Raw genomic sequence first — 14,531 nt, 5'->3', positions numbered from 1 at the left:
ATCCCACATTTTGCTGCATGATCTTCAGATTCAGGGCATATTTCTCCTCTGGATATGCAGCAGTCCATTTGTTTAATACAAAATGGAGCAAATTTAGAAAATCCAGAACAAAAGAAGGTTTAGGAACGGGGAATCTCAACCTGAGATAAAAATCTGAGCTTTCAGAGAGATTTATCTGAAACGTTCTCTCCTCATTTGCGACAGTAACAATTAACGAGCATCTTTAGAGGAAATTAATTCCGTGGGCTGAAAAGAAACACCCAGCCATGGAGACACCGAGCAGGATGGAAATGCAACCATCTGTCACTGACTCCATCCCAAAGATCCCGGGATCCTGCGTGCTGGGGGAGCCTCCCGTGCCCAGGCTGTGTGGATTTGGGGAAGGATCCCATAAAAATTCCATTTTTCTGTGCTCTCCCCCTGGCAGTTCAAGAGGATGCTGAACCGGGAGCTCACGCACCTGTCCGAGATGAGCCGCTCCGGCAACCAAGTGTCCGAGTACATTTCCAACACCTTCCTGGGTAAGGGATCATCCCCAGCTTTGGGGGGTTTTGGGGCTCAGGGAAGGGTTGAGGGCAGCCTGAGTGCCCCCGTTCACAGCTTCCCTCTTGGGGTTTTCACTTTCAAATGCCTGTGGGAGGGGGGGAACGGCGTTTGGGTAAGGTACCCACAGAGGAATTCTGTACCCACAGAGAAGTTCCTTACCCACAGAGAAGTTCCGTACCCAGAGAGGAATTCTGTACCCACAGAGGAGTTCCTTACCCACAGAGGAATTCTGTACCCACAGAGGAGTTCCTTACCCACAGAGGAGTTCCGTACCCACAGAGGAGCTCCGTACCCACAGAGGAATTCTGTACCCACAGAGGAGTTCCTTACCCACAGAGGAGTTCCTTACCCACAGAGGAATTCTGTACCCACAGAGAAGTTCCTTACCCACAGAGGAATTCCTTGCCAGCCCTGGGATGGTTCTGGGAGGGTTCCGTGGGGCTGCTGGTGCTGCCTTATGCAATGCTGGGGTTTTTGTGGTGACCTTATGGAAAGGACAAAGTCACACAGGGCCAGCTGTAACCGCTGCCTCGTTCAGCTGCAGCTTCCCTTTGAAACTAAATCATTCCCAACGTTTTATTCATTACTTTGTGCAAATTTGCTCATTTTGCACCAGAATTCAGGGAATAAAGGGAACATTTTGTGCTTCATTCATTCTGTAGGAGCTCACAGCTCCACGGACATGAATGAATCCTCTGTGTCATCATTTGTTAGGAGAAAGGGGATTTTCTCAGGAAGCAGCTTCAGGATTTGTGACCATTTCCATCAAAAATGAGGAGCCTCATGTTTGCAGACATCCCTGAATCCAACAGCTCCAGAGGCTGAGCGTCTGTGGATGCTGGGGATTTGTGCCCTGGGGTTGGAGCTGCCCGGGATGCGTTCCCTGTGTGACACACAATTATTCCCATTAAGGATTTTAAAGTGATTCCAATATCCAGCTGCAGCTGGAACTGCTGCCTGCATTTAGGACACTCGACAGCATTAATAATCCATGGAAGTTTGGAGCTGCTTTGTGGGAATGCATTGATTTTATTGCTGAGCTGAATCCAGAGCAGGGAATGGGGCTGGACTGGGATGCAGAGCGGGGCTGATCCAGGGATCTGGCTGGGGGCCAGCTCTTCCCAGCAGCCACGTGAGTGTGGAGCAGGAATTGCCACCGTGGCCACCAAAAATAAACCCCACAAACACTCAGGTAATGGAGCCTGAATCTCAGCAGGGGCTGATGAGCCAGAGCTGCTGCTGGGGTTTTATTCACAGAATTCCAGACTGGTTTGGGAGGGACCATAAGGATCACCCAGTGCCACCCCTGCCATGGCAGGGACACCTTCCCCTGTCCCAGGCTGCTCCAGCCTGGCCTTGGGCACTGCCAGGGATCCAGGGGCAGCCACAGCTGCTCTGGGAATTCTATTCCAGGGCCTGCCCAGCCTGCCAGGGAACAATTCCTGCCCAGTCTCCCACCCATCCCTGCCCTCTGGCAGTGGGAGCCATTCCCTGTGTCCTGTCCCTCCATCCCTTGTCCCCAGCCCCTCTGCAGCTCTCCTGGAGCCCCTTCAGGCCCTGCCAGGGGCTCTGAGCTCTCCCTGGAGCCTTCTCCTCTCCAGGGGAGCCCCCCCAGCTCTCCCAGCCCGGCTCCAGAGGGGCTCCAGCCCTGGAGAGGCTCCAGGGTCTCCTCTGGGCTCTCTCCAGCAGCTCCAGGTCTGAATTCCTGCTGTTCCCATGCTCAGGCAGCTCCGTTTCCCTTGGCAGGGCTGGACAATGCTCTGCTCATCCCTGTCCTGCTGCTCCTCTCATGCCTGGTGACATCCCCGTGTGAGGCCACCCCTGCTGAGGGGTCCAGGCTCTCCACGTTGGGCCAGATTGCAGCCTGATTGCTCAGCTTAAAAAAAAATAAATGAGAGAAGCTTTTAAAAGGATTGTCAGTTGTTTCAGGAAGTCGTGCTGGTACCGGTTTTGTGAATTAGATTTTTCCTCCTCTAAAATTTAATTAAATTAAATGAACACCCAAAATAACAGGAGTCTGCAAGTGAGGAGGTTGGACAAACAAACAAAAATAAATCTGTGGGTAGGACACTCATTTATCTCCCAAGCTGGGGATAATTCAGAGATATTAAACCCAGATCATGTGACATCATTCAGCCTTTTGATTTTATCAGGGCAAGGAGGGACAGGGCACAGGGAATGGTTCCCAGTGCCAGAGGGCAGGGCTGGATGGGAGATTGGGCAGGAATTGTTCCCTGTGGAGGGGAAGAGGCCCTGGCACAGGGTGCCCAACACCCCTGGCAGGGTCCAAGGCCAGGCTGGAGCACCCTGGGACAGTGGGCAGCGTCCCTGCCCTGGCAGGGGATGGAACCAGATCATCTCTGAGCTCCCTCCCATCCCAATCCTTCTGTAATTCCGTGATGGAATGAGCTGGGAGGGCTCCAGGAAGGCACAGAGGTCCAGCCCTGCTGTCCCAGCGAGGCCCTGGCTGGGAAGGGGAGGATGAGCAGCACTGGTCCCACCCCGCGTCCCCAGGGCCGGGCCGTGCCACCGCCACCCCCGGGGACACCAAGCTGGGATTTCTGCTCCAGAATGGCCATTTGATGCTGCCTTCGTCACTGCTAAGGAGATTAGGGAGAGGAAAGTCCTTCAGTGGTTCAGCAGAATGCAGGGAACACCCACTGATGTCAGCCTGGCTGTGAATGATGACTCCTCTCTGACTGCTGCTGGGGACTGCAGAGGGGCAAAAGGAACTCCTGCCTGGATTCCTCGTCCCTCTGGAAGTCCTCAAGGTGTGCAGAGGGTGTGGGGAAATCCGTGAAAAATGGTTTGGATGGAAGTAATGAGCCGCTGGAGCTGTGCTGTAATAAATCAGCTGTAGGGCAGTAAATGACACGTGGCTTTAAGATTTATTTATTTATAAATGCATCTCCACAGCCCAGTTTGGGCCCTCTCCATGTGCACTAGAACTGTGATTATCCCTGAGAATGGCAAGGGGAATTTAGCTTTGGATGTTATTCCATACATACTTATAAAGGAAAGATCTTTAATAAATCGGCAACACCCATTTGTTGCTGGTTTTAAGAGCAGGGGGTGTTGACCCTAAGAAGTGAAAATAAGGAAAATAGATGTGGGTTTACCTTATTCAGGAAAAATTTGTGTTGTTTGAACATTTTTTCCTGAAAATAGGGAGTAAAATTAACTGGGATTTATCCCTAAGGAGAACCTTTCAGGCATGGAAAATCACAGAATGGTTTAGGTTGGATATCACAGGATCCCACCATTCCCAGCCCTAATCCACGTCCCCAAGTGCCACATCCATGCACAGAGAGACATTCCTGGACATGTCCAGTGTCCCCAAACCACACAGGAGCTGCAAGAGAGCAACCAGAGCTATTATAAATGGATTTTTAAATTTATTTTTGGACCCCAGAACCCCCTGGGGCTGAGGTGGGGAGCAGAGGCAGCAGCTCAAGGACGGATCCTGGGGAATGTGCTGGGAGCTCACGTTGTGCTGACTCATTTCCCCCTGATCTCTTGCAGACAAGCAGAACGATGTGGAGATTCCTTCTCCCACCCAGAAGGACAGGGAGAAGAAGAAAAAACAGCAGCTCATGACACAGATCAGCGGGGTGAAGAAATTAATGCACAGCTCGAGCTTGAACAACACCAGCATCTCACGGTTTGGGGTGAAGACAGAAAAGGAGGATCACCTGGCCAAGGTAGGGGAGATTCCTGCTCTCCTGGGAGAGTCTGGAAGCTGGGAATGGAATTAGTGTCCCTGAAATGATGTGGCCATTAGGAATGCTGTAATTAATGGTAGCTTTAAGAGCATATTTCATATTTAAAAATACGTGAAAATAGCCCTAAAATAAAAAGAAAAAAGGTGATGAAGGCTGAGGAGAGCAATTATGAAACACAAGATCAGCACTTCACAGTTCCTCTGTTCATTAAGCTCACACGTTCAGCACTTACATAATTACAATAACCATTAAATTTGCATATTTGTGAACTTTTGGGAAAGGCAGAGTTGCCTGGAAGAGCCCTCCCAACCTTTCTCTCTTTGTGCTCTCCAAAGGAACTGGAAGACCTGAACAAGTGGGGCCTCAACATCTTCAACGTGGCCAGGTACTCGCACAACCGGCCGCTGACGTGCATCATGTACGCCATATTCCAGGTGTGTGCCCCGGGAATGCAGAATCCCTGCTGCTGCCAGAATGATTTCCATGTCCCATTCCTCTCTGCCCCTCTGCCTGGCCCAGCTCTCAGCCGGGTGTTTGTGCTCTGCCCCTCAGGAGCGGGACCTGCTGAAAACCTTCAAGATCTCCTCGGACACGTTTGTGACGTACATGATGACGCTGGAGGATCACTACCACTCGGACGTGGCCTACCACAACAGCCTGCACGCCGCCGACGTGGCCCAGTCCACACACGTGCTGCTCTCCACCCCTGCCCTGGATGTGAGTGCCTGCTGGGCTTGGCTTGGCTTGGCTTGGCTTGGCTTGGCTTGGCTTGGTTTGGCTTGGCTTGGCTTGGCTTGGCTTGGCTTGGCTTGGTTTGGCTTGGCTTGGCTTGGCTTGGATTGGATTGGATTGGTTTGGTTTGGTTTGGTTTGGTTTGGTTTGGTTTGGCTTGGTTTGGTTTGGTTTGGTTTGGTTTGGTTTGGTTTGGTTTGGTTTGGTTTGGTTTGGTTTGGTTTGGTTTGGCTTGGTTTGGTTTGGTTTGGTTTGGTTTGGTTTGGTTTGGTTTGGTTTGGTTTGGTTTGGTTTGGTTTGGAGCTGGGGTGGGACTGGCGGCTCTTCCGAGCGCTCCCTTCACACCATTAGGAGCTCTCGGCATGTGGGGTCTCTGCTTTGTCCTCACTTTGTGCCTTGTCCCATAAAACCATTTGGAAAAGCCCAATTTGTTGCCCTCAGGCATCTCCCCCAGCTGCTGGGAGGTGAAGCCCCTCTGACGGGTTGCTGTTGCTCCATCCTAGGCTGTCTTCACGGATCTGGAGATCCTCGCTGCCATTTTCGCAGCTGCAATCCATGATGTGGATCACCCCGGGGTCTCCAATCAATTCCTCATTAACACAAGTGAGTTTTGTTCTGAGCCTCTCAGAATTTCACCCAAAAGCAGTGGGAATGCTTTTTACATGTCACAACTTGGCCCTCTCAAAATATGGTGCAGTAAAGGAGTGAGACAGTTTGGAATCAAGCAGGAATTAAAAAGCAATCCCTGATAAAGGGCACCATTGAAGCACAATTTGTAAAGTCAATATTTACTACTTGTAACACACAATAATTCAGCCAGCCCCGAGTGCAAACTTCACCATTAAGATAAGATAAATAATGCTATTGCTGCTGACAACCAGAAAGGCAAATATTGGGCATTATGATGCATTCTGCCACAGGACAAGCATGGATCAGGATTCCAAAATCTGGGGCCTGTTGTGTTTTGGGAAGGGTTTTTGCAGGAGTTGACTGGGCATTATTTTGTCACAGGGACTGAACAAAGGTTGAGTGCTGGGGCTGGCATTCATGGAGCTAAAAAGAACCCCAGAATCCTAAAATTATCCATGGGCAGGGACACCTTCCCCCAGAGCAGTCTGGCCCTGAACCCTTCCAGGGATGGGGAAAGGAAACTTTCCCCACTAAAACATTTCAGTGCCAGGACAGGGCTGTAGGAAATGCCCCATTCCCGGGCTGGGGTCCAATGTTTGGTGTTCCCTCCCCAGATTCCGAGCTGGCCCTGATGTACAACGACGAGTCCGTGCTGGAGAACCATCACCTGGCCGTGGGCTTCAAGCTGCTGCAGGAGGAGCACTGTGACATCTTCCAGAACCTGACCAAGAAGCAGCGCCAGACCCTCAGGAAGATGGTGATCGACATGGTACGGCCGCTCCCTCCTCCTCTCCTCACCAAAATTGGTCATTTTTTGTGGCTTCCCCTCCTGAAATCCTGATTTTTCTCCTTTCTGGGAAGGTGTTGGCCACTGATATGTCCAAGCACATGAGTCTGTTGGCTGATCTGAAGACCATGGTGGAAACCAAGAAGGTGACCAGTTCAGGAGTTCTCCTTCTGGACAACTACACGGACAGAATACAGGTGAGGCAGCCAAATTCCCTGGATTTGAGGGTTTGGTCAGGATGAAGAGCCACACTCCCTTTTACACCGTGGCTTTGAAATGGATTGTACAGAGCAGTGGAATTCTCAGCAGTCATTGTCTCCTGCACTAAAAGATGGTCCCATAGTTTTTAGGTGGCCAGAATTAGGGTTTTTTTAACACTTGGAACTGCCAACGTGGCACATTCTGAGGTCAATTTTTGAGGGCTCCTAAATTTCCTTGCTGCTTTCTCCCATTTGTTTGTCCTTTTACAACACTGCAAGAATTTCATTTGGAACTTTGTATCCAAAGCAGCTCAGAGCAAGCTGGAATTGCTGCTGTACACTCTGTTCCCTCAGAGTTCAATAATTCAATCCTGGATTTACAGAAGTGACCAGGAGAGGCTGGAACAGGGCCGTGCAGTGAGCAGGACAAGATACATCCTGCTCTGCTCTCAGCTTTGATGACCAACTCCTTAAGAGCAGGCTCCTGGGAAAACTCTTTAAATTTTTATTTCAAACGCTCTGGCGCTGCCTAAATCCTTGTGGCCACTTAGTCAGGCCCGTTCTGTGCGTGTGTGGAAGGGATATTACTCATCCCATAAAGTGGGAGCATTTCACCTCTCCCTGGGAGCTTGGAAGTGGAGTTTGAATGGTGGGAAGCAGCTGGATTCCCAAAGAAACCTGTGTGATGTCACTGACACTTCCACAGCTGCTCCAGGTGTGAGGCTGGAGCTGTGGGAGCTCCAGGGTTCACCTCTGCCTCTGGGGCTAGGGCAGCTCAGCTCCTCCACAGGGATGGAATCACAGAATTCCACACTGGTTTGGGTTGGGAGGGACTTCAAATTCGTTCCATCCCACCCCAGCACCTCCCACTGTCCCAGGCTGCTCCAGCCCCAGTGTCCAGCCTGTCCTGGAACACTTCCAGGGATCCAGGGGCAGCCACAGCTGCTCTGGGAATTCCAGCCCAGCCCCTGCCAACCCTGCCAGGGAACAATTCCTGCCCAATCTCCCATCCATCCCTGTCCTCTGGCAGTGGGAGCCATTCCCTGTGTCCTGTCCCTCCATCCCTTGTCCCCAGCCCCTCTCCAGCTCTCCTGGAGCCGCTTCAGGCCCTGCCAGGGGCTCTGAGCTCTCCCTGGAGCCTTCTCCTCTCCAGGGGAGCCCCCCCAGCTCTCCCAGCCCGGCTCCAGAGGGGCTCCAGCCCTGGAGAGGCTCCAGGGTCTCCTCTGGGCTCCCTCCAGCAGCTCCAGGTCTTTAACGTGCTCCAGTGCAATGTTTCTGATATTTTTATGGCCTGTTTCATAACCAGAGAGTCTTTTGCTGCAACGTTTTGCAGATCCAGCTCAAAGCCTGCTGTTTTTCCAGCTGATTTTCTGAGTTTCCCGCTGGATGTGGTTGCAGGTTCTCCGGAACATGGTGCACTGTGCAGACCTGAGCAACCCCACCAAGTCCCTGGAGCTGTACCGGCAGTGGACGGACAGGATCATGGAGGAGTTCTTCCAGCAGGGGGACAAGGAGCGGGAGCGGGGCATGGAGATCAGCCCCATGTGCGACAAGCACACGGCCTCCGTGGAGAAATCCCAGGTAAGGGGGCTGCAGCTCCTCCTGCCCCAGCTTGGCCTTCCCAAGCACAGACAAAATTCAGCTGCTTGTGCAGCACAGCTGGGAGAGGAGCCAGAGTTCAGAGCTGATCCACGCTGACACCCAGCTGTGCCTGGGGCTCTCCCAGCCCTGCCAGCCCCTCTCCATCCCCTCAGCACCTCCTCATTCCCTGCTCGTGTCCCAGTTTCCAGGGGGAGCTGGGTGCCTTTGCTGGAAGTGGCAGCTCTGCTGTGCCCACCCTCCCCAGGCCCTCACACCCTCCCAGCCCCGCTGATCTGATCCAGCAGGGCTGGGAGATCCACCCCAGCACCCTGCAAAACTCTGGATGGCTCTCCTTATCCAGGACAATTCTGCATTGCACATGTCCCATTGAATTAGAGGCTTTTGGAGCTGCCCTGTGCAGGGTGAACCCCAGAAATGTTCATTTCTCTCCCTGCAAAACTCAAAAGAGGCTGGATTTGCCTCTTTTTTGGGGGTTAACTGGCTCATCCCTACTTCTGATTCATAAAGTGGTTTCAAGGTCAGATTTTGTTCTGACCTGCGTAGCACAGGCCATAAAATTTCGCCTGGATAATCTGGAATGAAACCAGGAATTTGTGTTTGTCCAAACAGATTCCAGCCTTTATATAATGCTGTCTTGGTTGTTGTTTTTGAATGACTCCAGCAAGTCATCATTGAGGTTTTTCAGCTTGAATAAGTAACAAAATTGATGATAATTATTTCCAAATGTCCTCTTGGGCTCAGCCAAGTGCTTTCAAAATTATTCACTCAACCGCGTGGTGATTTTGTTGGAAAAATCTCTCGGATTTCTTAACCTAACGAGAAATGAATCCTTCAGCCGGGCTTGCCCATGTGCCCCACGTGTGAGCTCCAGTTCATGCTTTGCTTCACATCTGCACTTCCCAGAGGCTTCCAAGTGACATTTGTGCTGTGCAAGAAGACAGGAATTGCACAAAATGTCCATGGTGGAATGGCAGAGGAGAAAGGGCAGCGGTGTGTTCCTGCTGGAGGGAAACAAGGAGTGGATTGGAAAACAATATGCAAATATTTCAAAGCTTGAGATGCCCTCTCAGTATTTTAGGATCAGTGCTGAGCCGTGTGGCCAATTATTCCATGATTTGGGATGGTTTTAAAGGAACACTGACCTGAAATGATGATTTTAAAGAAACGGTGATTAATGAGTGCTGATTTTTACCCATCAGTGCCGTGAATCCCTGGAGCATTTTGGGTTCCAACCATCCCAAACTCCTTTTTTCCAAGTGCAGCAGGGACTTTTCACCACCTTTTCTGCTGGAGCTGCCTCCCCAGCCCGTTCCAGTCGGATGCTCACGGTGCTGTTGACACCCTGTAGTGTCTGAGGGAGGCGGCGGCGATTTCCAGAGCCAACATCTGGAGCAGAGGAGCCCGTGTGAGCACACGGAGCTCCGGCAGAGCCGCGTCCCTGCTCCGGGCCGGCAGCGGGGCCGGGCTCCGCGGGCGGGAGGAGCCGGGGCGGCCGCGGCTCCCCCGTGAGTCACGGAGGAGGAGGAGGAGGAGGAGGAGGAGGCTGAGCTCAGCGGAAGGGCTGGCGGGGCATTGCCCTCACTCTTTCCACGGCCGGGACGTCACTCCCGGGCCGGGCAGCGTTCCCGGGAGGAGCTGCGCGCTTCCCCAGGAAACCTCACGGGGGGCGGCTCTGGCAGAGGGCAGGAGGAGAACGGGAAGCGTGGAACGGCTCCAAAAAGGCACAAACTGCAGGAAAACACAGGCAGGGTTTGAAGTTCGCTGTAAATGCTGCTCCCCTTGGGAGGCCTGGGGTGTTCCCAGCTGTCAGTGGGAGCCCTGGGACAAGGCCATAAACCACCAGCCTGTCCCCACTCACCTGGGAATGCTGAGAGGAACAGGCTCTGTCACTGCTGAGAGCCCCATCCAGATCCAGATCCATGGCAGGGACACCTTCCACTGTCCCAGGCTGCTCAAACCCATCCAGCTTGGCCTGGGACACTGCCAGGGATCCAGGGAGCCACAGCTGCTCTGGGAATTCTATTCCAGGATTTCTGCACCCTCACAGGGAACAATTCCTGCCTGTTATCCATCTAGCCATTCCCTGTGTCCTGTCCCTCCACCCCTTGTCCCCAGTCCCTCTGCAGCTCTCCTGGAGCCCCTTCAGGCCCTGCCAGGGGCTCTGAGCTCTCCCTGGAGCCTTCTTCTCTCCAGGGGAGCCCCCCCAGCTCTCCCAGCCCGGCTCCAGAGGGGCTCCAGCCCTGCAGCAGCTCCGGGGCTCCTCTGGGCTCTCTCCAGCAGCTCCAGCTCCTCCTGGGGTTGGACCCCAGGGCTGGGGAGCTCTGCAGGTGGGGCCTCACCTGAGAGGGGCCCAGGGGCAGAATTCCCCCTCTGCTGCTGCTGCCCACACTGGGGATCAACCCAGGGCTCTGTCCCCTGATTTTCCTGCTGGCTCCTGATTTTAGCGAAACTTGGTGCAAGGTTTGATTTTGGACAAGACACCAGCCTGACCCAACCCTGGGTATCAGATAATGGTGTCTGCATTAGGCTGTGCTGGTCTGGGGACTTGCTCCTGGTACTGTGCTCATAAAATGAATTTAATATGAACTTTTCAGGCCTCTCCCTGGGTGTTGCCTTGCCCTGAGCGTGTCCCTCTGTTTTCCAGGTGGGATTCATTGACTACATCGTGCACCCGCTGTGGGAGACGTGGGCGGACCTGGTGCAGCCCGACGCCCAGGACATCCTGGACACTCTGGAGGACAACAGGAACTGGTACCAGAGCATGATACCTCAGAGCCCATCCCCTCCCCTGGAGGAGCGGGGCCAGGACTGCCAGGGCCTGATGGAGAAGTTCCAGTTTGAACTGACGCTGGAGGAGGAGGACTCGGACGGGCCCGAGAAGGACGGCGAGAGCCTGGGCTACTTCAGCAATACAGAGACGCTCTGCGTGGCCCAGCCCGGGGAGGAGGAGCCCCCGAGGGAGGCCACCATCGAGATTGTGACAGAGGACACATCCCCTGTGGACACATAATGGCCCGGCCCCGCGGGAGTGGCTTTTAAACACTTGCGGAGCTTGCGAGCGGTCCCGGCAGCCTCTGCAGCCGGGGCTGAGGCCTCTGCCACGGGGCTGGCAGATCCTGCAGCCGCTTGAGATTGGAGTCAGGGTTACAGATGGGGTAGGGAGTGATTGCTCAGGAAATGCACGGGTGATTTGCGTTGTGGTTTGAGCCTTGTCGGCCGAGAGCGCCGCCTTGTCCCGGGGCTGGCTCGGGCCGGGCCCGCGGCGGCGCTGACGCGCGACCGAGAGATTTTATACTGTTAGTTTTGGAGTTTATACCAGTTAGACTGATAGAAACTACTGATCGATAACTCATATCCAACCTGTCCACCCGACCACCTGTCTGCAGACCTGTGTGCCTTCTTTGTAAACACTTTCATGTCTTTTCAAGAGTCTCTTAATCCAACACACGGAGCTTGGTAGTTCAAAAGCGACACAAGGTGTTTCGGAATCGATGGCTACTTTTTTGGATTCTTCCTGTTACCAGAAGCAGTCTTCCTTTTTTTTCACGGGCAATACCTGTCACTTTATTGCAGTTGATCACTTTGACAGACTAAACAGAAGGGGAAACCCTCTGCTTTGCATTACTGCACCTTGGATGTGTTCTGAACCCCCCGGTGACCCGCTGGGAGTCCCTGGCGCCATCGCGCCGTTCCCTGGCTGGCAGCAGCGGGATGTTTTCCTCCCCGGGGTTTGGGTTTGTGGTGAGCAGGACAGAGGGCAGGGTTTTTTTCCCTGGCACAGCTCAGTCCATCCCTGAGCAAGCGTGGCAAGGCAGCGTGTGACACGCCTCCCCCCTCGGCAGCTCCCTGGAATTTGCACGCTCGGATATTTGTGTTTCTCTGGCCTCTCGTCCACGTTCCCTAGGTTTAGGTCCACCATCCTCCTCCTCCTCCTGCACTGCCTCGAGCTCTACCACCTCCATTACTGTTTATAACAGTGTATTTATTACCTACTGTACATACTGTAATGTTTTGTAAGTTATTAATTTATATGCATTAGCATCGCCTGTCGGCGGCGATGTTAATGGGGTAGAAAACTCGGAATAAGAGTTGCCTTTTTTTCTTGTAACCTTTTGTATTGCATAAAGTCCAAGAACCTGAACATAGCTGAAGAGACAGACACAACCCAGGAAGGGCATTCGGGTGGCAGCCGCCCGTGGGGAGGGGACACCGCATCCCAGGGCAGCAAATTTGGGAATTTGCCAGGAACGCAGAGAGGGGGAACCGAACAAAGAACTCCCCACGCCCGGGCCGGCTTTTCAATGTCACAATGTTCCAATTTCTGAACAACCCAATGTGAATTTCTATGACAAAAAAAAGAAAAAAATGTGAACTGATGTAATAATTGTGCTGTGAAACTTCCTCTGACAAAGCTTGTCCGGCATCGTGAGCGGTGTCAATCTCAGTTTGTAAAATACGTTTCAAGCTTTTGGTCCAACTCGTGACTAATTAGTTCATGACAATAGCACAGTTGTGCATGATCAATGGGTTTGTTTGTCTGTTGAACACTGCATTGTTCCAGGTGGTTATTTTATTGTTCCCCAAAGGTTCACACTATGTATGTTATAGTATTCTATATTGTGTTCAGGCGCATTCTTAAGAGATTTTTATATGAAGTGAATAAATGAAAGCATGACCCAACCTGTGGCTCTTTTGTCAACAAGGCAGCGTGGGCTGTGTCACCTCCTCGGGGGACAGAGAATGGGATCCTCCAAACCCAGAACCCTCCCATGGCTCAATCCCAGAACTCTGCTGTGGCCAAAACCTGGAACCTCCCACAGGTGAAGCCCAGAACCCTCTCAGGCTCCATCCCAGAACTCTTCTGTGGCCAAAACACAGAATCCTGATGTGGCTAAAACACAAACCCCTCTGATGGCTGAAATCCAGAACCTTCCTTTGGCCAAAGTTGAAAACCTCCCACAACCAAAATCCAAGACCCCTGAGAGGTGAAATCCAGAACCACCCACAGCTGAAATCCAGAACTCTCCTTTGGCCAAAGCCCAGGGCCCTCCTGCAGCCAAAACCCCAAAACCTCCAATGCCTGAATCCCAGAGCCCCCCATGTCGTAAACCCAGAACCTCCCGTGGCTCAGTCCCAGAACCCTCCCACAGCCAAAACTCAGAACCCTTCTGTGGCCAAAATACAAAACCCTCCAATGGCTGAAACCCAGAATATCCTAAACCCACGTCCGAAACCCAGAACCTGCAATGTCCTAAACCCAGAACTTCCAATGTCCTAAACCCAGAACCTGCAATGTCCTAAACCCAGAACCTGCCATGTCCTGAACCCTGAATCTCCACGGCCAACTCCAGAACCTCCCGTGGCCAACCCCAGACCCTCCACTCCCCGTGGCCCCAGCAGGAGCCGTTCCTCGGGCACTGCCACCCTCCGTGGGACGCCTGGGGACCTCGTGGGGCGCCTGGGACCTCGTGGGCGCCTGGGACCTCGTGGGCGCCTGGGACCTCGTCCTTCCTGCGGGGCTGTGGCAGCGCAGGCGACAGGAAGGCGGGCGCCGGCAGGAAGCGGTGGCCGCGCACGGCCCGGCCCGCGGGAGCTTTCATGTCCCGGCCTGACCCAAAACAAGCGACTTTCCAGTAAAAAACATCCTGTGCCAGGGCAGGAGCGCCGCCCTCGCCGCGGGTGACACCGGCAGTGTCCCCTGTGGGGCTCCACAGGCTTTCCCTGCATTCGCTGGCTCCAAAGTGAAGTCGCAGGAAAACCAGTGTGGATCTCATCCCGTGCCTGCATTCCCAGAGCCCCATGGAGAGCCCCTGCCAGGCCACCTTGGGTCACATCCCTCCTGTCCCAGCAGAAGGGGCTTCAGCCAGAGGATCCTGGGGGATTTTCCCAGCACCTAACCAGGGTCTGAACCTCTGAAACCCCTTGGTGAAAATTCCTTGGTAGGAACTCCTTGAAGGGCCAGTAGTGATTTGCCTTTCCCAGTGGATTAACAGAATCCCAGAATTTGTTTGGGTTGGAAGGACCTTAAATCCCATCCAGTGCCACCCCTGCCATGGCAGGGGCACCTCCCACTGTCCCAGGCTGCTCCAAGCCCTGTCCAGCCTGGCCTTGGGCACTGCCAGGGATCCAGGGGCAGCCACAGCTGCTCTGGGCACCCTGTGCCAGGGCTGCCCACCCTGCCAGGGAACAATTCCTGCCCAGTCTCCCATCTAAATCTCTCCTCTTTTAATTTAAGCCATCCCCCCTTCACCCCAACTCATCCTTTCCCCGTCCCTGGGCTGTGGCATCCTGGGGGATGTGCAGGGCTGGGGA

General features: G+C 53.4%; 1 protein-coding gene across 3 annotated transcripts in view; it reads left to right on the top strand.

Moving 5' to 3' along the window:
- The window catches only part of PDE4B (phosphodiesterase 4B), a 177,037-nt gene extending 164,138 nt beyond the window's left edge, over window positions 1–12,899 (top strand). For all 3 annotated transcript variants that reach the window (XM_063406891.1, XM_063406888.1, XM_063406889.1), the window contains 9 exons: window positions 428–521; window positions 4,069–4,247; window positions 4,604–4,702; window positions 4,821–4,985; window positions 5,504–5,603; window positions 6,245–6,399; window positions 6,492–6,614; window positions 8,016–8,198; window positions 10,864–12,899. In XM_063406891.1, the coding sequence (XP_063262961.1) occupies window positions 428–521; window positions 4,069–4,247; window positions 4,604–4,702; window positions 4,821–4,985; window positions 5,504–5,603; window positions 6,245–6,399; window positions 6,492–6,614; window positions 8,016–8,198; window positions 10,864–11,229 (1,464 nt within the window). In that variant the 3' untranslated portion in view covers window positions 11,230–12,899. The remainder of the gene's footprint in view (window positions 1–427; window positions 522–4,068; window positions 4,248–4,603; window positions 4,703–4,820; window positions 4,986–5,503; window positions 5,604–6,244; window positions 6,400–6,491; window positions 6,615–8,015; window positions 8,199–10,863) is intronic.
- Window positions 12,900–14,531: the final 1,632 nt, after the last annotated feature.

The sequence above is a fragment of the Prinia subflava genome, chromosome 10 (assembly GCF_021018805.1).
Source record: "Prinia subflava isolate CZ2003 ecotype Zambia chromosome 10, Cam_Psub_1.2, whole genome shotgun sequence".
NCBI classification, from domain to species: Eukaryota; Metazoa; Chordata; class Aves; order Passeriformes; family Cisticolidae; genus Prinia; species Prinia subflava.
The sequence above is the reverse complement of the archived record's forward strand: the minus strand, read 5'-3'. Positions and strand labels throughout refer to the sequence as shown.